Here is a 21,476-nt window from a genome sequence, read left to right as displayed (position 1 = left end):
TATGTCAGAAAAGAAGTCCATTGGAAACAGATGTCCCGGTCACGTCAAGCAAAGGAGATGGACAAAAATACAAGATACTTTCACAACATAGCCTCAGCAAGACGGAGGAACAATAGGATTGATACATTGATAATAGACGGTAGATTGGTGAGGAACCAAGCTAGAATAAAAATTGCTATCAAGGAGTACTACAAAGATTTATATCGCCAGGAAAATTCCCCTATGCTGAGCTTCAGAGATGGTTTGGTAAGTAGGATAGAGTAGAAAGATGCTGTAAAGTTGGAGGTGATGCTGACAGCTGAGGAGATCAGGGAAGCTGTGTGGGATTGTGAGTCTTCTAAGGCACCAGGGTGCGATGGGTACAACATGAATTTTGTTAAGAGGTGTTGGGGCGAGATTGGGCCTGAATTCACGGCTGCAGTGCTGGGGTTCTTTCAGACGTCAAGGTTGCCAACAGACTCTAACATCACTTGGGTGGCGTTAGCACCAAAGTTCATAGGGGCAAAGGAGATTAAAGATCTACGACCTATCAGCATGGTAGGATGCGTTTACAAGGTTATTTCCAAGGTGCTGGTCAAGAGGATAAGACCAGTGATGCCAGCATTAGTAGGGGAAACTCAGAGTGTGTTTGTAAGGGGTAGGAAGATACATGATGGGGGCACTTATCGCATGTGAAACAGTAAATTGGCTTAAAGTGAGAAAAAAGGAGGCGGCCTTAATCAAGCTAGACTTCCAAAAGGCATATGATAGAGTCAAGTGGAGCTTTGTGGACATAGTACTGCAAAAAATGGGGTTTGGCCATAAATGGAGATCGTGGGTTATGGAGTGTGTCTCCACAGCGTCTATGTCGGTTCTGATAAATGGGTCACCTTCCAAGCCGTTCAAGATGGAAAGAGGTCTGAGACAAGGTGACCCGCTTTCTCCGTTCTTATTTGTACTGGTTGTGGATGTTTTACATCGGTTGGTGGGAGAGGCAGTCAGGAGTGGGCGGATATCACCTTTGTTGATCGGTAGGGATAGTGTAGCTCTGTCACATCTTTAGTTTGCTGATGATACGATTATGTTTTGCCCACCAGAGGAGGACACTATCAAGAATTACAAGCGGCTATTGAGATGCTTTGAGTTGATGTCAGGTCTCAGTATTAATTTTGACAAGTCGAGCTTGATTCCGATAAACTGTGAAGAACAATGGATCCAGAATATGTGCCAGTTGCTGGGGTGTAAAGGTGAGACCCTTCCAGTTAAATACTTGGGTATCCCCTTACGAGGAAATCCGAGGTTAGTGGAGACCTGGAAGCCTATAATAGACAAAGTCGAGGAGAAGCTCAGTCTGTGAAAAGCTAAACTTTTGAATAAGGCTGGGAAGTTGGTTCTGATAAAATCAGTCTTAAATAGTCTGCCTGTGTACTATTTGAGTTTGTTCAAGCTGCTGAAAGCTGTTGCTGAGAAATTGATTTCACCGCAAAGGAGGTTCTTGTGGAGTAAGGATGATGGTAGTAATGGAATGGCATTAGTCAAATGGGAAGTGGTGCAGGCCCCGAAAAAACTAGGCGGGTTGGGAGTTGGGGATGCTATGGTTTGTAACACCGCTATGTTGTTTAAGTGGTGGTGGAGGTTTGCTAAGGAGGATTGCCCATTGTGGAAGAAGGTGGTTTGCTCCTGCTATAATCTGAACCCCTATGAGATGCTGTCAACTCAAGTGTTACCTATTAGAGGAGGACCGTGGAAGGATATCTGCCATCTATATATAGTGAATGACCATATAAAGGATAAGATGATTACAGGCTTGTCTATGGAGGTTGGTGATGGGCGCCGTACGCGGTTTTGGGAGGATATTTGGTTGCTTGGTGGGCCTCTAAAAGAGCGGTTTCCCAGGCTTTTCTCTGTTTCAAACCAACGTGGATCTGTTATAGGGGATTGTGGGTTTTGGGACGGGTTAGAATGGATTTGAAACTTCTAATGGAGGAGAGAGCTCTTTCAATGGGAGTTGGGCCTACTGGGTCAATTACATGAGACATTGAGACCTGTGTAACTAGTAGTTAACAGAGAGGATAAGGTAGTATGGAAATATGAGAGACAAGGAATTTATACAACTAACTCATTTGTTCAGGTTTTGCAGGAAGCGATACTCCCGGAGGAGGTGACAAGCTACAGCTTTACAAAGACCATCTGGAAAGGGTTAGTTCCCCCTAGAGTAGAACTATTTGCTTGGTTTGTCCTACTGGGTAGGGTGAATACAAAGGAACGGTTAAGCCGGTTGGGGATCATTAATCAGGACAACAACGTCTATGTTCTATGTAATAAGTATGCGGAGCACATGCACCACTTGTTTCTATGCTATGATTTTACTTGACAGGTGTGGAGTGCTTGGTTAGCGATGATTGGACAACAATGGTCTGTTGCAGGGTCAATGAGGGAACATTTTTTGAGTTGGACAGAGGGACCAAGAAGGAGAGAGGATAGAGAGCAACGACTGAGATGCTTCTGTGCGATCGTTTAGAATATCTGGCTAGAGAGAAATAGAAAGATCTTCCAGAATAAAAGCAAAGGTGTTGAAGATATCACTCACATGACTGTGTTGAGCCACAAAGAGTGGAGTTGTGTAGATCCCTTTAGTTGTTGATGGCAATGCCGGAAATGACAAGAAGCTTCTTTTATTGGTACTATGTTTATTTTATTTGATTGTTAGCTTCTATTTGACTGCTCCACTGTATTGTGTTGAGCTCTTTCTTTTCAAAAAAAAAATCGCTGCATGTTTATTTTTGACCTGGTAATAGTAGGAAAGCATAAATTGCTCAGAGCCTTTGAACAAAATTACACAGATCTCATGTAAACCAAAATAAGAGCACACCACGTGTATTAACTAGTTGATTCTAGCTACTAGCTAGGTCTGGCTGTATTAATAAGAGTCAATTACACAGTATAACAAAATGATCATAATTCATAAGGTCACGCATGAGACAATTAACATAGGCTATTAAATGCACAACATACAAGCTTAAGTGAATCTTTATGAAGCATAAAGTTTTAGTGCTAAATTTTTATTTTATTTTTAATATTTGCATTTTTTTTATTTCAAACATCTTATTTTATTTAATTTTAGTTTTGTTAAAATTAATTTTTTCCCAACATATTCATTTTTCTATTATTATTTTCTTTTAAATAACAGCAACAATCATAATTATAGGAACCATAATGGTAATTAGTGTTTAATAGTAAAAATAATAGAAGAATAATAAAAGAAAAAATAATATTCTGAAAAAAGATTTAAAGAATAAAAAATGTTTGAAAAAATATTTAATTTTGATTAAAATATAAAAATATGGCAATAAAATCTAGAAACAAAATAAAACTTAACCCAAAACTAACAAAAGGACAACAAAGAATAGTTTACCCATAAATTAATTCAAATAGGGAATTTGCTGGATTTCAGATTTTCTGACATCATGAGTTAATTTTATTGATGGTTAATTTATTAATTTGTTGAATGCTGGTGCGATTCTGAATTCAATTTAATTTGCATTCTGAGTTTGGAATTGGATTCAATTTAGTTTTTATTGCTTATGTGTTAAAAAAGTTCCGTTATTCTTTAGAATAAACGGTACCTGAAACCTGCAGTGCGATGAGTGAATCCATGTTTATGGCTGCTGTGTTAAACTGTCCCAAAACCTCCTTCAAAATCAACCCCACACCTGCTCTTCCGCCTCCCCCAACCTCCTCCACACTCACTTTCAAACCAAACAACAACATCCCCACACTCTCCGTCGCTGCACAACCACAACAACAAGAACACACCGCTCTGCTTGACACTCTTCTCAACAGCACACGCAAGAACAAGTGTTCCAATCCATCAGAACCACCTCCCCCTTCAACTACCTCTTCGAAACAAATCTTCACCATACAATTCCCGCCCTCACCTCCAAAACCAGGGAAACGGTACATATTTCTCTCTTTAATCCCTCTCCAATTTATCTACTCATTAATACAAAAGAATGGAAGTCGAGATTTCTGGTAAAATTGCAACAGTAATATAAAAGCACATAACATTGTACTAAAAAAATCATTTAAAAAATTGATGAATTTGGTTACCTATGGTCTTATGACAGAGTGCATTTGATAGAGTCCTTGCCTCAATTCCCTTCAAGGGACAGGTTTTGTGTTATTATTCTCTATTCTTGTACTCTGTATGAACTGTTTACTTGGTGCTTAACTAGACAAGCTTGTGATGATTTGAGAGAACCCAATATATAACTGCTAATGCCGTTGTGTCCACTCCTGATCCTAATGTTACCATAGCAAAGAAATGTTATGTTTTTCCCGTTGAGTTTGTTGGTGAGTGTTTTGTTAATTGGTATTTCGGATTGGTGCTTGCAAACACATTTTATCAAATGATTTAAATCGCTATGAATTGGCATATATATTTGGTATAGGTTATGGAGGACGAGTTAGTTTGCTAGAAATGATAGCTTGAAAAGTACGATAAAAATAGAATTTCCCGGAGCAACTGGGATAAAAGTAAATATTGCAATTATCATTAAGTGCTCTAAGTTTATTCATACTACCCAAACTTCAACATGCTATGCTTATTCTTTATCATATTGTTCTCAATTTTATCAAAATATTTTCTTTACAAAAGCAGAGACGAGGATTATAGAAACTGTTTGTTGCCACCTTATTACTTCTGTAGCTAGAGGGTTTATGACCGGAAGTACTATACTTCATTATGGACAGTCTACAATAAAGGCATCTGGAACTATTGTGGCAATGTCCTCCCGGATGGTGAGGTCCTTATATTTTTTGTTTTGCATTCTTACAATTTTTTGTCTCTTTATTTAATAGGCTATAATGTTATATAACACATCACAGTTTTGGTAAAAAACCAAAAGCTGGCTGATGAAGTATTATTCCTTGTACTCTCATCTGCATCTATCTTTTCAGTACAATTGAAGTTACAGTAAAAGACTAGATTTAGAAACCCAAGGAATGAATAGACAGATCAAATAATATTGCAGGAATAAGAAACAATAGGCAAATCTATCTTATTATGTTGTTTTTTTCTTTTTTTTTTAAGGCAGCGTCAATGTTTTTCTTCTTCAGGTGGATAATATTATTTTCTTAAGAGCCTAGTTCATATCATACTGTACAGTTGCTTCTTGATACTAGCGAGGATATGATTAATGATGGATAATGTTTTTACTATTTTTTAATAGTTTTCTTTTATCTAGCTTTCTCAATTCTTTTTATAATCAATTTCCCTTGTAGATTATAGAAAGGGAGTTAATGACAAGAGTTGATTATGAGGAAGTCAACAGAAAAGTTTTAAGTCTGTTTAAATACGGTAAGGTAATTAAGCATTTTATCATGTCATTTATAAATTTTGTGAAATAAAAAAAGTAATGATATGTCTTCTCAATGTATCCCAAGACGGTAACGACACACTCTCAGTGTATGTGCTATCTGTTATTTGGATTATAGAGATGAATAGATGGTGTAGACTTATTTTTTAGAATTGTCGGTCTGTTGCACTGGATCACTTCTAGTTCAATGAAAATCTCGAACTTGTCCATGTATTCTTTTCAATAATGCCTTACTGGAACAAAAGTATAAATACCTGTGATGAGCAGGAAGCTTATCGTTATTATTGTTGTGATGCAATTTGACTTTTTGACATTGGCTTGCTTTGATGAAATTCGAATTTCCCACGTGTGGCTTCAGAACATGGCTTTATATTGGTTGACACAAAGTATGAATTTGGGAAGGCAGAGGACGGTTCAATTATGTTGATTGATGAGGTTCATTGGAATCCTTGATGTTTATTAAATTCTGAAATGTACTCTGCACAATTTAAGAATATAGAATAAAAGTTTAGTTTTTGAAAATTGCAGGTGCACACTCCTGATTCAAGTAGAGGATTGCCAATTCTTATCTTGAGCACTTTCAAAATGGTTTAGAGACTGAAAATGTTGATAAAGTGCTCTATATATATCAGTAACTTTATTTTCTATGTAGAGTGTATTATATTTTATTTTTTGCTTAAAGGTTTAGGGATATGTTATTTTATTCCGAATAAGCTAACATATCCCTAAATCTTTAAGCAAAAAATAAAATATAATGCACTCTACATAGGAAATAAAGTTATTGATACAGATAGAGCACCTTATTAACATTTTCAGGCTTCAAACCATTTTTAAAGCGTTCAAGATAAGAATTGGCAACCTAATATCTTCTAAAACGAAACTCTATTCTATATTGATAAATTGTGTGGAGTGCATTTTAGAATCTAATAAACATCAGGGATTCTAATGAACCTCATCAATCAACATAATTGAACCATCTTTTGCCTTCTCAAATTCATACTTTGTGTCAACCAATATAAGGCTATGTTCTGAAGCCACTGGAAATTCAAATTTCATCAAAGCAAGCCAATGTCAAAAGTCAAATTGCATCACAGCAAGAATAATGATAAGCTTCCCACTCATCATAGAGAAATGCAATTTATACTTTTGTTCCAGTAAAGCATTATTGAAAAGAATACACGGACAAGTTCGAGATTTTCATTGAACTAGAAGTGATCCAGTGCAACAGACCGACAATTCTGAAGAATAAGTCTACACCATCTATTCATCTCTATAATCCAAATAACAGATAGCACATACATTGAGAGTGTGTCGTTACTATCTCGGGATACATTGAGAAGGCATGCCATTACTTTTTTTCATTTCACCAAATTTATAAATGACATGATAAAATGCTTAATTACCTGACGGTATTCAAAAGACTTAAAGCTTTTCTGCTGACTTCCTCATAATCAGCTCTTGTCATTAATCCCCTTTCTATAATCTGCAAGGGAAACGGATTATAAAAAAAATTGAAAAGGTTAGATAAAAGAAAACTATTAAAAAATGGTAAAAATGTTATCCATCATTAATAATATCCTCACTAGTATCAAGAAGCAATTGTACTGTATGATATGAACTAGGCTCTTAAGAAAATAATATTATCCAGAAAAACATTGACGCTGCCTTAAAAAAAGACGAAGAAAAAACAGCATAATAAGATAAATCTGCTTATTGTTTCTTATTCTTGCAACATTATTTGATCTGCCTATTCATTTCTTGGGTCTCTAAATCTAGTCCTCCACTATAACTTCAAATGTATTAAAAAGATAGATGCAGATGAGAGTACAAGGAATAATACCTCATCTGGAAGTACAGGAACATCATGATCTGCAACTTTGGTTGTAGGCGTGAATATATTTTCAACTAGCTTTTGGTTTTTTACCAAACTTGTTATGTGTTGTATAACAATATAGCCTATAAAATAAAGAAACAAACAATTATAAGAAAGCAAAACAAAAAATATAGGGACCTCACTATCGGGAGGACATTGCCACAATAGTTCCGAATGCCTTTATTATAGACTGTCCATAGTGAAGTATTAGTCCTTCCGGTCACAAACCCTCTAGCTACAAACCAGCCGTAATAAGGTGTCAACAAATAGTTTCTAGAATCTTCATCTACACTTTTGTAAAGAAAATATTTTGATAATATTGACGGCAACATGAATAAAGAATGAGCATGGCATGTTGAAATTTGGGTAGCATGAATAAACTTAGAGCACTTAATGATAATTGCAATGTTTACTTTTATCCCAGTTCCGAGAAAATATAATCTATTTCTATCATACTTTTCAAGCTATCATTTCCAGCAAACTAACTCCTCCTCCACAACCTATACCAAACATATATGCCAATTCATAGCCATTGAAATCATTTGATAAAATGTGTATGCAAGCACCAATCCGAAATACCAATTAACAAAACACTCACCAACAAACTCAACAGAAAAATAGAACATTTCTTTGCTATGATAACATTAGGATCAGGAATGGACACAACGGAATTAGCATTTATATGTTAGGTTCTCTCAAACCAACACAAGCTTGTCTGGTTAAGCACCTACAAGTGGGAATAAAGAACATTGAGTGTGATCCATGATGAACCAAGTAAACAGTTCATACAGAGAACAAGGATAGAGAATAAGAACACAAAACATGTCCCTTGAAGGGAATTGAGGCAAGGACTCTATCAACGTAACTAGAACAAGGTACTCTCCATTATCATATGTCTCTAACTTGTGCCATAAGACCACAAATAAGCAAATTCATTAATTTTTTAGATGATTTTTTTTAGTCAATATTTTCTGCTTTTATATTACTGTTGCAATTTTACCAGAAATCTCGACTTCCATTCATTTTTATTAATGAGTAGATAAATTGGAGAGGGATCAAAGAGGGAAATATGCACCTTTTCCCTGGTTTTGGAGGTAAGGACTGGAACTGTATGGTGAAGTTTTGTTTCGGAGAGGCAGTTGAAGGGGGAGGTGGTTCTAATGGATTGGAGCACTTGATTCTTGCGTGTGCTGTTGAGAAGAGTGTCAAGTAGAGCGGCGTGTTTTTGTGGTTGTACGGTGGCGGAGAATGTGGGGAAGTTGTTGTTTGGTTTGAAAGTGAGTGCGGTGGAGGTTGGGGCAGGCGGAAAAGCGGGTGTGAGGTTGAGTTTGAAGGGGGGGTTTTGGGAGGGTTTAACGCAGCAGCCATAAACATGGATTCACTCATCGCATTGCAAACTTTTTAGGAGTATTGACCTACTTTCCAAGGTTGCAAGAACCAAACCGGTTATTGAACTGATCGAGTGATAGGTTCAATGGTTCAACTGGGATCGAACCGTGATTGAACCGATTTGCTTAAATATACAATAAAATTATTAAAAATTCAATATATAATTTCATTTATTCAAATTTAATAATTTCTAAACTAATTTCAAAATGTCCGTAATTTATCATTAAAAGTTCACAAAATAAATCTTTTTAATTAATTTCTAAGTTTCAATCAAGTAATAAACAATAACTTCTAATAATCTAGTAATCAATAACTTTTAATAAGAGTATCATTTCCATCTCACATAAAAGAACAGAACAGTAAAAATCCTCTAACCAAGAATCATACATTCGTAACACAAAACAAAGTTCAATTCAATCACAAATTCTTAAATCTGTTGAATATAACAGAGCCAAAGCATATAATCATATTTAGTTTTTGGGATTCTAATCCATTAATCAGCAACATGGTTCTGACTTCTAAATCCAAACTAAACAACAACAAAAACTAAATTGAATCCAATTCCAAACTCAGAATTCAAATTAAATTGAATTCAGAATCACACCAGTATTTAACAAATTAAATAAATTAACCATTAATAAAATTAACTCACGAAATCAGAAAATCAAAATCCAGCAACAATATTATTTCAGAAAATTAGCAACATTATTTCAAAAAATCAGCAACACAGAATAAGCAAAATTTAACAAAATCAGTAATTCAGAATCATTATCTTAGCAACTCAGAATCAACATTATTACAAAACAAACAAAAATATATTGAAGCAGTAGTGTTAGCCGGCGGTGATGGAGGAAAGGAAGTGGCGGCGACGGAGGAATGAGAAGTGACGGCGACGGATTTGAGCTCGAACAGAGAGAGCGAGAGAGAGCTCGAAGAAGGACATTGAGCTCGGACAGAGAGTGAGAGAGAACGGTGAGACCTCAACACAGAGAGAGAGAGCACAATGAGACCTCAACGCCATGAGCTCAACACGGAGTCGCAGACCTTCGTGCGACGGCGACGAGACTACAAGAAAAATACCCATTCAGCCACATTTTTTTAAGCTACATTTGAAAAGCGTAGCCTATTTATAGAATAGGCTACGCTTTTCTCCGTGTTACCTTTTTATAAGAGAAAAGGAAACACAATTGTGGCATCGTTTAAAAAGTGTAGCCTTAGGTATTATAGAAATCACTTATAAGGCGTAGCCGTATGATGATATCTTTGGGTGCACTTTTCGTATCAAAGAGAGCGCTTTTAGAGAATAACTTATTTGTTAAGTTTTGGGTGCACTTCAAAAGTGATGCCTAATGTATCTAGGGGATGTGATTTGATACTCCAAAGTTGTTTGGAGTTTTAGTGCTCTTTAATTAAAAGTAAGAGAAAAAACTTGTTTGGAGTTTTAGTGCTCCTTAATTAAGAAGAGAGAGAAGAATCATCATTTTTTTCCCAAAGATAGTATGTTATATTTCATTAATTATTGAAAAATGAAATACAAAGATGTCCAAAGGCAGGACAGCATAATAAAAGGTGAGGATTTCCCAAAAACACTACACTGAAGGCATTCATCCAACGGTGCGTGGTCGAAAAACGAAGAAAAATCTTAAAGAAGAAAGAATGATAAATCAAATTGAATGCAACTAAGAGCTTGCCTCATGGAGATGATGACCTAAACTGGGAGTTCTTTGGACATAGCTTGCTAGAATGGCAGACAGCATAGAAATAGAACCTTCAAAAATCAACTGGTTGCAAGCTTTCCAGCAGTTCCAGCAAATGATGGCAAGTAATTGAGGATTACGGTCAGCATTCTTCAACGAGTTACGTATCTCTGTTGATGCAGTCCACCATGTCCAAAAGTCGTTAGGACTCTGAGGGAGAAGACAGTCACGAAGATAACTCTGAGACCATACGTCTTTAATTCTAGAGCAATCGATCAAACAATGAGTGACTGTTTCCATTGCTTCATGACAGCAGGGGCATATTGGTGATATAGATGAGATGTGGTGATGAATCTGAGCAAGCACCGGAAGTCGGCCATGGAGAGCTTTCCAGATAAATAGCTTAATTTTGTGAGGCAAGTTCAACTTCCATAGATCAATCCACGGCTTTTTTTGCTGCATATAATTAGGGCAAAGCTCCAGAGGCGGATGGTAAAATAAATAGCCAATTCTGTAACCTGAAGCTGTATCATATTGCTTGGATTTGTTCAAATTCCATTGCAATTTGTCCCTGCTCTGCTGAATTTTAACTGACAAAATCCTGTTTGCAACGTCTTGGGAAAATAAGCAATAAATTATTAAATTCTATTTGGGTTAAATTTTTTGTTTTAATTTAAATTTATTTTATTTTTAGATTGACATTAAATTATTATAAAATTATGATAAAAATAAAAATTTAAAAGAATTAAAAGGACATAATACTCTTATTATTCTAAATTTTTTTTATTTAAACAAGCATATTCGTATTATTTTTTTAAAGCGGTTAAATATGATTTTTAAATATCTCAACAAAAGAGATAGATATATGTAATCTTTCAAATTAATAATACTAGAGTGTATATATAAGTACATAATATCTGAAAAGATTAATAAATCTTACCTAAAAAATATAGTTAGAGATATTTTTTACTTAAGATAATAAAAATAATACGAATAGAAAATGACGAAGGATATGTAACGTTAAACAAGACACCGGTAACGGTAGTGCAACGGTGATAGATTTGGTTAGAAGTGAGATTTAAGAAAGAGAGCTACGAGGTAAAATAAATATAAAGAATTTTTTAATTTAAAGCAGAAGAGGTAAAATAAATATAAAAAAATAATGAAAATTTTAACTGCAAAAAACTAATTTGAAAATAAAAATATATGGAGTATTGATTTATTAAATAATTAAAAACTTTATACACGGTTGATTCACCAAACTATTAGGAAGTATTGTAAACATAATCGTATTAAAAATAATATGAGTATATTAATTTTTTAATTTATAATTAATGATTTTATATAGTTATTTTTTTAAATCGAATAAATATAATTAATCATATGAATATAATAATATGAATACGTTTATTTTTATTAAATTAAATTAAGTTATTAATGAAATTATATTTATTTAACCTTTAATTTAAAATTTTTATAATTTAAAATTTTAAATTATGTGAATAAAATTAGATTAAATAAAAATTAAAATATACTAGTATGATTTAGATCGTACTGGAATGAGTTTATGAAATTCTAAAACAAAATAAATCTTAAAAGATAAAAATAAAAAAATTGTTATGAAAAACAATAATTTTTTATTTTATTTCAATAAAAAAATTAACACTAATAAAACACTAATTAAGAAAAAATGTTGCTTAATAAGTAAAGATGGAAGATTAATATTTTATTATTATTTTATAATTTTTATTTAAAAGTATAATTTTATGTTAGTGTTAATTTTTTAAATATTAACTTTAAAAAGTATAATTTGTTGGCATTAATTGTTTGATGATGTTATCAATATATAATAAAGACTCTATTAATAGAATACTTGTTAAAAAATTGTGCCAACATATATTACAATATTGATAATATAAAAAAATTTTAAAACTCCAAACATGAGGGAGTATTCTAACATCCACCTCTATCTAGAAGCAAAAACTTGACACTTCGGTAAATTTTTTTCCTCTTTTTACCTGAAAGCACACTCAACTCACACTCGGTGAAATTTTTTTCGTTTCCCTCCAAAGCTCATCACTCACCTCCAAAGCCCGAAGAAAACACTTTCAAAGAGCTCACCTACGCTAAGATCGAAAACCCTCTCGCTATCGCCATTGACCGTCTTCGCCCCCCACTCACCACATCGCTGCACGCACTCACCACATCGCTGCACACACTCACCACTCGACCGTCGCTCCTTCTCGACCCTCCTGCACTGATCGTTGCTGCGCCGCCCTCACCATCGTCGATCTCTGCGCTTCTCATCGTCCTCTCTGTGCTCACGTCGTTGATTAGGTATGTATTAATTTCTATTTGGTTCTGAAATTTGACGGGGTTTAGGGTTCCGATTTTAGAAACCGGTTTCTGCTCGGTAATCACAAACACAACAACTATGCTCTTATTTGTTTCTTATATTTCAATTAGAATGTTGAAATTTGAGAGTAAACCAAGTTGATGCATGAGCCAGATACGCTTGGAGCTGAACCCCTCGAAGAAGAGTTAGGTGTGACACTTCCAAAGGATGCATTCGAACTGATTTTTGTTTTTATCCAAGAGTGGTAAGTGGTGTCTGCTCTCTGCTGCATTACTTTAGTTTTGTCTCCGTATTGATTCTGTTTTTATTTTTTATTTTTTTAAGTTGATACGTTTATAAGCATGATTAGGATGATTAAGATAATGAAACTTTGCCTCCTTTTGTTTGCCTATTTTTGCCATTGTTTTTAGGTAAAACTGCAAGCATTATATAAAATTAAAATGAGGCGTCATTTGTGTTACTGTCGTGAAAGCATATCAGCTGAATATGAAAACAGGAAAAAAACCTAAGAATTCTCTTTATCTTCTAATTAAAGACTTAAATAAGCATCATCTCTAATGATATCTCTTAGGATCAATTAGTCGGAATAGTAAAAAGATTTCACTCCCTATCTAATATTTGAAGATGTTGGTAATAGGTCTTAGCTAAGATCACCATTACACACAGATAGATCATAGATGCTTTGAATTTTAGTGATAATAGCCAATTAAAATGTGTCAAAAAAAATAACAGCAAATGGGAAAAAGGGAAAAACTTGGTCCTAGAATGTATAATACTGTTATTTGATGAAGCACAGTGGAAATAGGAGTTTTATTAACCAAGTTTTGAGTTACATATGGATAAAAACAGCTGTATAAATTCTTATGTAGCTTCTCATTCTTGTTGCAATTAAACGCCATTCCTTAGAAAAAGAATTGTAATGTGTTATTATTTAATTACGCATCCAGTGAAAATAATAATTGTGCAGAAATTTCGTTAAAATTAAAGGGTTACTATAAAACTAATGAGAGTGAATGAATAAAGTAGGAAGAATTGGACGGAAATATTTATCTGTGCTGCTGCGGTCTCCAGCCTGTTATCCGCTCTCCTAAAATTATTTGATTCTGAGTACTCAGCCCCCTACTAATTAATAACATGGTAGGGTAGGGTTCCACTGTAACTTTCCTCTTATTTCCCCCTGTATTGTCGTTTCTTTTAAATACTATATATAGTTAGTTAGTCCTTTATGGAAGACATGCATAACTTCCTCCAAAGCTTCCAGAAATTTGATTCCTTGCCTACTACTACTACTATAGTACTAATTGTCAAGCATTTTTTGTGTTTTTGTTAATTTCTTTTTCTCCAAAGCGAATTCAATGCAGCTGCCACTAAGCTGCAGAAGGTTTATAAGAGTTACCATACCAGAAGATACTGGGCAGATTGTGCTGTGGTGGTGGAGGAACTATGGTTAGTTTTTCATGAAAACATGCCTTTTTTTTGTTGGTGCGCGCTAGGTGTTTGATTAAATTTCTATCTTATACATGTAAATAATTGAATGTTTTTGAATGATGAAGGTGGAAGGCATTGGATTTTGCTGCTCTTAAAAGGAGTTCAGTTTCATTCTTTGATGTGGAGAAACAAGAATCTGCTGTGTCAAGGTGGGCAAGGGCAAGAACAAGAGCAGCTAAGGTATGTTTTTTTTCAATTCATCATGATTAAATTCCAATATAAAAACCAGGCTGCAGCTAACCCAACCAACAACACTAACTTCATCTAGTTCTCTTCTTAATCTTAATTAATTTGATGTGATGTTTGAGAAGTGCATCGAGATTGCTCAGAAGTGTCTTGATGATGTACATGATGTTGTCCTTGATAGTTATTCAGATGATTGTTACTAAGAAAGTTTAGGAAAATTTTCTTTTGGCATGCATCAACTTCAGCTTGCTCTTTATTTTTGTTATGCCTCTGTTTTGTTAATAGTTTAAGGATCAAGAAAGACATGATATTAATGTATTAACAACTGGTACCTAACATGGAACAAAACAGCAAAACAGAATGGAAGAGTGAATCAAGATGATCTCACTCAATTTACTGATATAGATGAAAGGTAATTCAAGAAAGAAAAGATAAAGGCTGTGATGGTATCCAAATTGTTGTGGTTCTTTTTTTATTTTTATAATTGTGAATTAGTTTAGTCATTTTCACATCCACTACAACAAAAAGATAAAGTGATCTGACTTTTTAACTTGCTTCTAACTTTATACCCGTGTCAAATGGGAAGCAGCCCAGTATTTCTTTCTACACTCCATGTGATGGAATCTATCTTTCTAGCTAGAACGAGTTCTTATGGATTTTGTGCTGGAGTTGTAGATTTTCTATTCTTGATATTAGGTTTCTTTGTTTTCTCTTTTCAATTAGGATATTGTGAAAAGCTTATTTTTGGTTTTATAATGTAACTGTTTAGGATGCTGGTTTCAATCGTAATCATTCCAGTGAAGTTTCTTCTCCAGTTGTTGGGCACCTTCCAGGTTATATGGACTATCGAGTAGGAATGAGACCACAGATCCCTGTTGAGAGAAAATGGGCCCTCGGGCTTCAGGTGCAGTGTTTTACTTGGCTATTTAGTAGTATTTACACAACTGGATTCAATGATACGCAGTTTCTATTTCGCTTGTTTTATTCAGTTGATGCCATCAATAAATAATGAATTAATGATGATTTCTTGCTGTTAGAGGAAATAATAATTTTATAAATGTCTGTGATTGTCTAACTGGTTCCAGATCTCTGGTTAGTTTAGTGAATTAGAATTATTGATTAAATGTGTTCATTATATAATTCATTGCTTGTTGTCTTTATCGTGTTTAGTTGTTGTCATCAGACGATTGACGGGTTATCTGATATGCAACCTCTTAATGCACATTGCTTAGGTTTTTCAATGCATATAGAATTTGGTTTTGTCAAATTCAGAAAAGTTTCTGGTGACATTCTAAATTATTGGTAATGTCCTAACCTACTACAGCATTTAAGTCTTGACTATTAATTGTAGTACTACACTGAGTTATTAACCTTGATCCTATCACACTCCTCAATGTTGTTGCCGTAACTTTGCCTTTCTTTCTTTGATTTTCACATATGAATAGTATGTTAATATTGTTTAGCTTTGAAGATTGAAACTCTGAGCGATTCCTAATTTTGTTTGTATCACTGCTGCAGGCCATGCAATTGCTGCAGGTGCAATTGTCTTCCCTCCATCAATCAAAATGGAGGAGGAGGATCTGTTTCAGTTTCTCTTGTCTTCAATCAAAATGCGTGCTGCCAAGATAGAGACGACTTCGGAATCTGCTGCATTCTTCCAAAATTCTGCACTTGTTCTTGCCCCAGTTATCCCAGTGTACTCTCTTGTTACTGTTGTGCAAAGTCCTTTCGGAGAAGTGCTTTCTGCTGTTTCTGTTGTTAGTATTTCAAATTATATTATATTGCTTGCTCAATTTGCAATTCTGATATAGTTAGAGTATAAATAATTATGATTGCTAAAATTTAGTGCTCATTTATTTTAATGCCTTTGTCAAGTTTGTGAATCTTGCTGATTAGTAACTGTCTTTTGCTTCACTCCTTATCATGCTTTCAAATTAAAGAATCAAGTTGCATAGGCTTTTATTTTATTTTCTCTATTTTCAGTTTCTATTTGATGCAAAAGTGCATGGTGTTGCTCTGTATTTGTACAACATTTGTTTTCTGCAATTGATTTTACACTGCCATGTTCCTAGAATTCATGACTTTGATTTAAGAACCCTTGTGGTTTGGTATAAAATGGCACATTTCTTTATGTTAAGTGTCCTTTTATTTTGTTTTCAGCTAGATAGCAATGAGTATATTTGGTGGAAGGCTAATGCTAGAGAGACAAAGGAAGAACTAATTGATAGAGAGCGTAAGTTCCTCGATTAGTTTATTGATAGAGAGCGTAAGTTCCTCGATTAGTTTATTTCTGTTTACGAAGACTTTTGTTGCTAATTGTTTACAATTATATAAACAGCAGTGTATTATAGATGTGCTAAGGAATAACTCTATTCATTTTGTAGAAGCTAATTTAATTTTACTTTTTTATTTTATTTTAATATGAGATGTATGAATATTCAAAATTATAATCATTCCAATATTTTTGATTCATTATAAATATATTTGTTTAAGCATAATTTTTATTATTTGAAGAATATTATATAGTATTATTATGTATTTATTTTTATTTTATATTTGACTAATTTAATTAAAAATGCACAATTATATATATAATCATATTACTAAATATTAGATTATAGAAAAAAATTATTAGAAAATATATATATATATATATATATATATATATATATATATATATATATATATATATATATATACAGAAAATTAAAAAAAAACAATAAAGGATCTAAGGATTAAAGAGTGAGACAACACAAAAACATTTGTTTATATAGTATTTTTCTTAAGTTATATGACTAGCACTAAGATTTATTCATATATCTTATAACAGTTTTATTTTAATAAATCCTTCACCCGAGGAGAAGGGTTCGGCGATGGCTGAATATCGAAGAGGGTTTAGGGTTGGATTTTTGAGTTCTTTACTTCTTTTCTAGTTTTCAGAGCGAGAAAGGGCCAAAAGGTATCAAAGAGGGGATTTTGATTTCTGAATGTTTTTTTTAAGGAAAAAATAAAAATGATAGCGATTGGAGGACTTTGGTTCTAGACCGGTAACACTCCAAAAATCGGGTTGGTCTAAGAAGAAAGAAAGATCCAGAGCAATGTGACATAAGCTAATGAAATATTCATCATTCATTGTTCAGTAACAATGTGGGCCAAAGACATCGGTTTGGTTGACAAGTATACAAGTTAAATACATGGTGCAATTGGCAAAGATCAAGCATGATTTCTATGAGTTAAATGTTCATCCGTCTTTTGGTTTTAAGCTTTATTTATATAATTTTTTTTATTTAAAAAAACACTTCTTGGTAGAATTTCTGCTGCTTGTAAGTTTTAAATATATCCTCAGAAAAGGGTCTATAGAATACATAATTGAATCCTATGACTTTATCAGATAATAGATAGCCAAAATGAAATGTTGAAACATATGGATTACTTCAGATGACAGCACCTCAAACTTTGATCTTGTTATAGTCTCATACAAAAAAATGTATCTGTCCAACATAATTAGTATAACGACAAGATTACACGTTGGTTTGGAGAAATAAAGCAGTAGATAGATCTATTTGAATGAAGATTAGACATGACAGACGTGCCATGCAACCAAAACCATGATTAAAGCATCTTTGTGTAAAAATTAAATGATTAATTCAAACAATTCTGATTCTCAACCAAAAAACACATAATTCTATAGGCAATTTATTTGTGTATTTATCACAAAGAAACACATATCAAGTGGAAAAAAAAGAAGAAAATTTTAGAGAAATACCGCCAAGACAATCGCAAACAAGATCTTCAGGAACTTCAAGAAGAGAGTGAACAAGATTCATTAGTGTGATTTAAAACCTTATTAAAGCATGCAATCTAGTTAATTATAAGTATAAAATAATAATTGTTAGACCAGTCCTATACCAGTAATTAACAATTGTTAGACCAGTCCAATTTTTAGAATGTTATTGGTTTAAAACCAAAGGCCTCCAAACGCGCTTGTTTTTATTTTTTCATTAAAAAAAAAAACAGATTCAGAAATCAAAATCGCACTTCCTCCCTCTGAATACTTGGAAAGAAATATAGAATTCAAAAACCCAACCCTAAACCCTCTTCGATACCCAGCGACCATCCCACTTCAGAGTTCAAATTTATCGCCGAACTCTTCTCTTCGCGTGGAGGGTGCTGTTGCCGCCGGACGAAACCGACTGTGGTGCCGACGTCGTTTGTGGAACTGTCCTCTTCTCGTCGTTTCTCTTCTTTCGCCATCGCACGAAGGTCTGCAAGTCTGTGTTGCGCTCGTGATGTTGAGGTCTCATTGTGCTCTCTCTTTCTCTGCATTGAGGTCTCATCGTTTTTCTCTCTCTGTCCGAGCTCAACGTCCCTCTTCGAGCTCTCTCTGGCTCTCTCTGTCCGAGCTCAAATCCGTCGCCGTCACTTCTTATTCCTCCATCGCCGCCACTTTCCTTCCTCCCAAACCGCCGGTAAGCACTGCTGATTCTGAGTTGTTGAGATAATGATACTGAATTACTGATTTTGTTAATTTTTGCTTATTCCGAGTTGTTGATTTTTGGAAATAATGTTGTTTCTGATTTTCTGAAATAATATTGTTGCTGGATTTCTGCCTGATTTCATGAGTTAATTTTATTGATGCTTAATTATTTAATTTGTTGAATGCTGGTGTGATTTTGAATTCAATTTAATTTGAATTCTGAGTTTGAAATTGGATTCAATGTAGTTTTTGTTGCTGATGTGTTTTCAGTTTAGTTTGGATTCTGAAGTCAGAACCATGTTGCTGAGAAAGTGACGGCGACGGAGGAATGAGAAAGTGACGGAGACGGATTTGAGCTCGGACAGAGAGAGCTCGAAGAGGGACGTTGAGCTCGAAGAGAGAGAACGATGATACCTCAACGCAGAGAGAGAGCAATGAGATCTCAACGCCACTAGCTCAACACGGAGTCGCAGACTTTCGTGCAACGGCAACGAGAAGAGGAACGATGAGAAGAGGGCCATTCCACAGGCGACAACGGCACCACAATCGGTTCCATCCGGCAACAGCACCCTCCACCCGAGGAGAAGGGTTTGGCGATGAGTTTGAGATGGGATGGTGGCTGGGTATCGAAGAGGGTTTAGGGTTGGGTTCTCTAATGAAATTACGAGGAGAATAACACTATTGGAAGGACACGTACGATAAAAAAGATAGCTGGATGGACAATTTCAATCCCATGCTGAGATTTCTGGATATTTTACTATCCCAGACTCGCTTATTGATCCGAGAAGCCTACCAAAGGTTCAAAGCTGAAGATTCTTGCAGGCATTGTCAAAGATTTGATTCAAGAAGTATTATGTCTCACTGTCTTAATGATTACAAGCACTGAACTCCAATGGAAGCAAGAAAGTGAACAAGAATTGGCCTTAAGAAAATCCAAGCAACGGATGCACATCCTCAAGAGCTACCTTGATGAACTCAACAATGAATCCTACTTTTCTGGTGAAGAGGAAGAGGAATCATCTTATGAGTTTACCTCTGATACCAAAAAATATCTCTATGCTACTGCTGTTGAAGTTGAGTTTTTAAGAGACTTTTTTTTATCTCCTATTTTATTCTGCTGAAAGATGACCTTAATAACCTTTAATTTTCTTTGGATTACTAGGACTTTATCTCTGGTGTAGGTGCTTTTAATTTTCATCCTTGATGACAAAAAGAGAGAAATTAAACTAATTTATGACTTATCAAATGTTTTGCTTGAATTTTGTTTTGCTTATATTATTCTTATGATGGATTATTCATTTATCTTATGGCATTAGCACACATAGACAACGAGAGCTAGCTGGTTGCATTATCAGGGAAGTTATCTTTATCCTGTCACTCTGATTCAGTTTAAAAGTGTTCGTCATCAAAGAGGAGATTGTTGAGTCAAGCATTGTCATAACTACCTTGATAATGACAAACATTTAATTTTGCCTAAATTGACTAACTTTCTATTTCATGTTTTGCAGGTTTTGATATCAGGAAATCATGATCAAGGACAAAACAACAAGCATACAATATTCCACAACATATCAAGCACAAAAAAAAAAAAAAAGATGTTGCACTTATTGTGAAGTAAAACAAGGAAGTTCTCCTCAATCAAGCCAAACGGTCTATGTCAGATTGTATGCAACGGCTGAAGGAACAAAAGAGAATATTCTTTTTAAGGAAGAAAGCAACAAATAGTTTGCATATCCAGCCAATGAAGCTCGAGTTTTCTTCTTTATTCTTGAGTGATTTATGGTAAAAATTGGACGTAGGTCTCAGTGAATAGGAGACCAAACCATGCTATATATCCTGGTGTCAACCTATCTCTCTTTCTCTCTTCTGTGTTACGAGATAAAATTAGAAATAATCTCTTGTTTTTCTAGGTTATGTATAATCTGTAAAAGTTACTATATATTGTGTTTTCTTAATTCAATTCCCCTCTCTTAAGTCACTAGAAAATTTTCAGAAATAATCTCTTTTGGAGTTTGGTGTGCGTTTGATTTTCTATTGGCCATCCCCAATATTAGATAAGGCTGGTGAAACAAAAAGAATGTGTTTGGATCATGATTCATACTAGTTTTATTAGTTTTAACCGAGAAAGACCGATCTAGTTTAGGGTAAAATCCAATTGTCTTTAGCAAACTGGTCAAAAATTGTCACAAAAAAAAAAAAAAAACTGGTCAAAAATTAAAAATTTGGGTAACTGATTTACTGACCTAGTTTTTAATGATTAAACGATTTAAAATAATAAAATATAATTTGTTTAAGAATATATATTTATATATAAATATATTATTTTATTATATTTGATTTAGTCTTAATTAAATCTCAGTTAAACCTTAAACTTTGAAATTTTTAACTCTATTAGTTCGATGATTGGCTCAATTTTAATTTCAAAATCTTGGTTTGGATAAAACTTGTAAACCTAGATTGAGCTTTACTGGAAAAATACAATTGATGGAATTAATAATTTCTTACTTTTTCTATCATTGTAAAGATGTTGAAGTGTTAGAAATATAATATTAATATGTTAGTCGATATAAAATATTTAATATTTGACGTATATGTGCAGCATAGTAAATAAAATTTAATATTTGAATTGAAAATTTTTTATTCTCTCTTTTAA

At 34.1% G+C, this 21,476-nt stretch overlaps 2 protein-coding genes, 1 long non-coding RNA gene and 1 pseudogene across 4 annotated transcripts; 3 read left to right on the top strand and 1 right to left on the bottom strand.

Moving 5' to 3' along the window:
• The first annotated feature begins 787 nt into the window (after nucleotides 1–787).
• On the top strand, nucleotides 788–2,463 carry LOC148578667 (uncharacterized). Its single transcript, XM_088503144.1, has 5 exons — nucleotides 788–1,010; nucleotides 1,077–1,226; nucleotides 1,386–1,798; nucleotides 2,111–2,297; nucleotides 2,357–2,463. Exons 1-5 carry the CDS (start codon nucleotides 788–790, stop codon nucleotides 2,461–2,463), a joined length of 1,080 nt encoding a protein of 359 aa, XP_088359270.1.
• Nucleotides 2,464–3,582: 1,119 nt separating this feature from the next.
• Nucleotides 3,583–12,623, bottom strand: LOC148578666 (phosphoribosylaminoimidazole-succinocarboxamide synthase, chloroplastic-like; annotated as a pseudogene).
• Nucleotides 12,338–16,818, top strand: LOC148578665 (uncharacterized). Of its 2 annotated transcripts, none has more exons than XM_088501978.1 (7): nucleotides 12,338–12,653; nucleotides 12,783–12,916; nucleotides 14,020–14,118; nucleotides 14,226–14,340; nucleotides 15,116–15,250; nucleotides 15,865–16,042; nucleotides 16,507–16,818. In XM_088501978.1, the coding sequence occupies exons 2-6, from the start codon at nucleotides 12,813–12,815 to the stop codon at nucleotides 15,973–15,975; spliced, it is 564 nt and encodes a 187-aa protein (XP_088358104.1). In that variant the 5' UTR covers nucleotides 12,338–12,653; nucleotides 12,783–12,812; the 3' UTR covers nucleotides 15,976–16,042; nucleotides 16,507–16,818. The 2 variants fall into 2 exon arrangements, with proteins under 2 accessions (XP_088358104.1, XP_088358103.1); XM_088501977.1 differs by having other exon boundaries at nucleotides 15,865–16,103.
• A 1,554-nt stretch (nucleotides 16,819–18,372) lies between these two features.
• Nucleotides 18,373–20,833, top strand: LOC148578664 (uncharacterized). The gene is made up of 2 exons (XR_015902539.1): nucleotides 18,373–18,815; nucleotides 19,094–20,833. It is a non-coding gene; the product is annotated as an uncharacterized LOC148578664 (long non-coding RNA).
• The last annotated feature ends 643 nt before the right edge of the window (nucleotides 20,834–21,476 follow it).

The sequence above is a fragment of the Arachis ipaensis genome, chromosome B1 (assembly GCF_059453495.1).
Source record: "Arachis ipaensis isolate K30076 ecotype BB chromosome B1, ASM5945349v1, whole genome shotgun sequence".
Taxonomy (NCBI): domain Eukaryota; kingdom Viridiplantae; phylum Streptophyta; class Magnoliopsida; order Fabales; family Fabaceae; genus Arachis; species Arachis ipaensis.
The sequence above is the reverse complement of the archived record's forward strand: the minus strand, read 5'-3'. Positions and strand labels throughout refer to the sequence as shown.

What these genes read in the sequence shown, in the direction of transcription:
- LOC148578667 (XM_088503144.1), top strand. Translation starts at nt 788, where the DNA reads ATGGGGTTTGGCCATAAATGGAGATCGTGGGTTATGGAGTGTGTCTCC. An exon ending in GATATCACCTTTGTTGATCG is followed by an intron (nt 1,011 to 1,076) that starts GTAGGGATAGTG and finishes TTTGCCCACCAG; the next exon opens with AGGAGGACACTATCAAGAAT. An exon ending in TTACAGGCTTGTCTATGGAG is followed by an intron (nt 1,799 to 2,110) that starts GTTGGTGATGGG and finishes TCATTTGTTCAG; the next exon opens with GTTTTGCAGGAAGCGATACT.
- LOC148578665 (XM_088501978.1), top strand. Translation starts at nt 12,813, where the DNA reads ATGCATGAGCCAGATACGCTTGGAGCTGAACCCCTCGAAGAAGAGTTA. An exon ending in TTTGTTTTTATCCAAGAGTG is followed by an intron (nt 12,917 to 14,019) that starts GTAAGTGGTGTC and finishes TTTTCTCCAAAG; the next exon opens with CGAATTCAATGCAGCTGCCA. An exon ending in AATGGGCCCTCGGGCTTCAG is followed by an intron (nt 15,251 to 15,864) that starts GTGCAGTGTTTT and finishes TCACTGCTGCAG; the next exon opens with GCCATGCAATTGCTGCAGGT.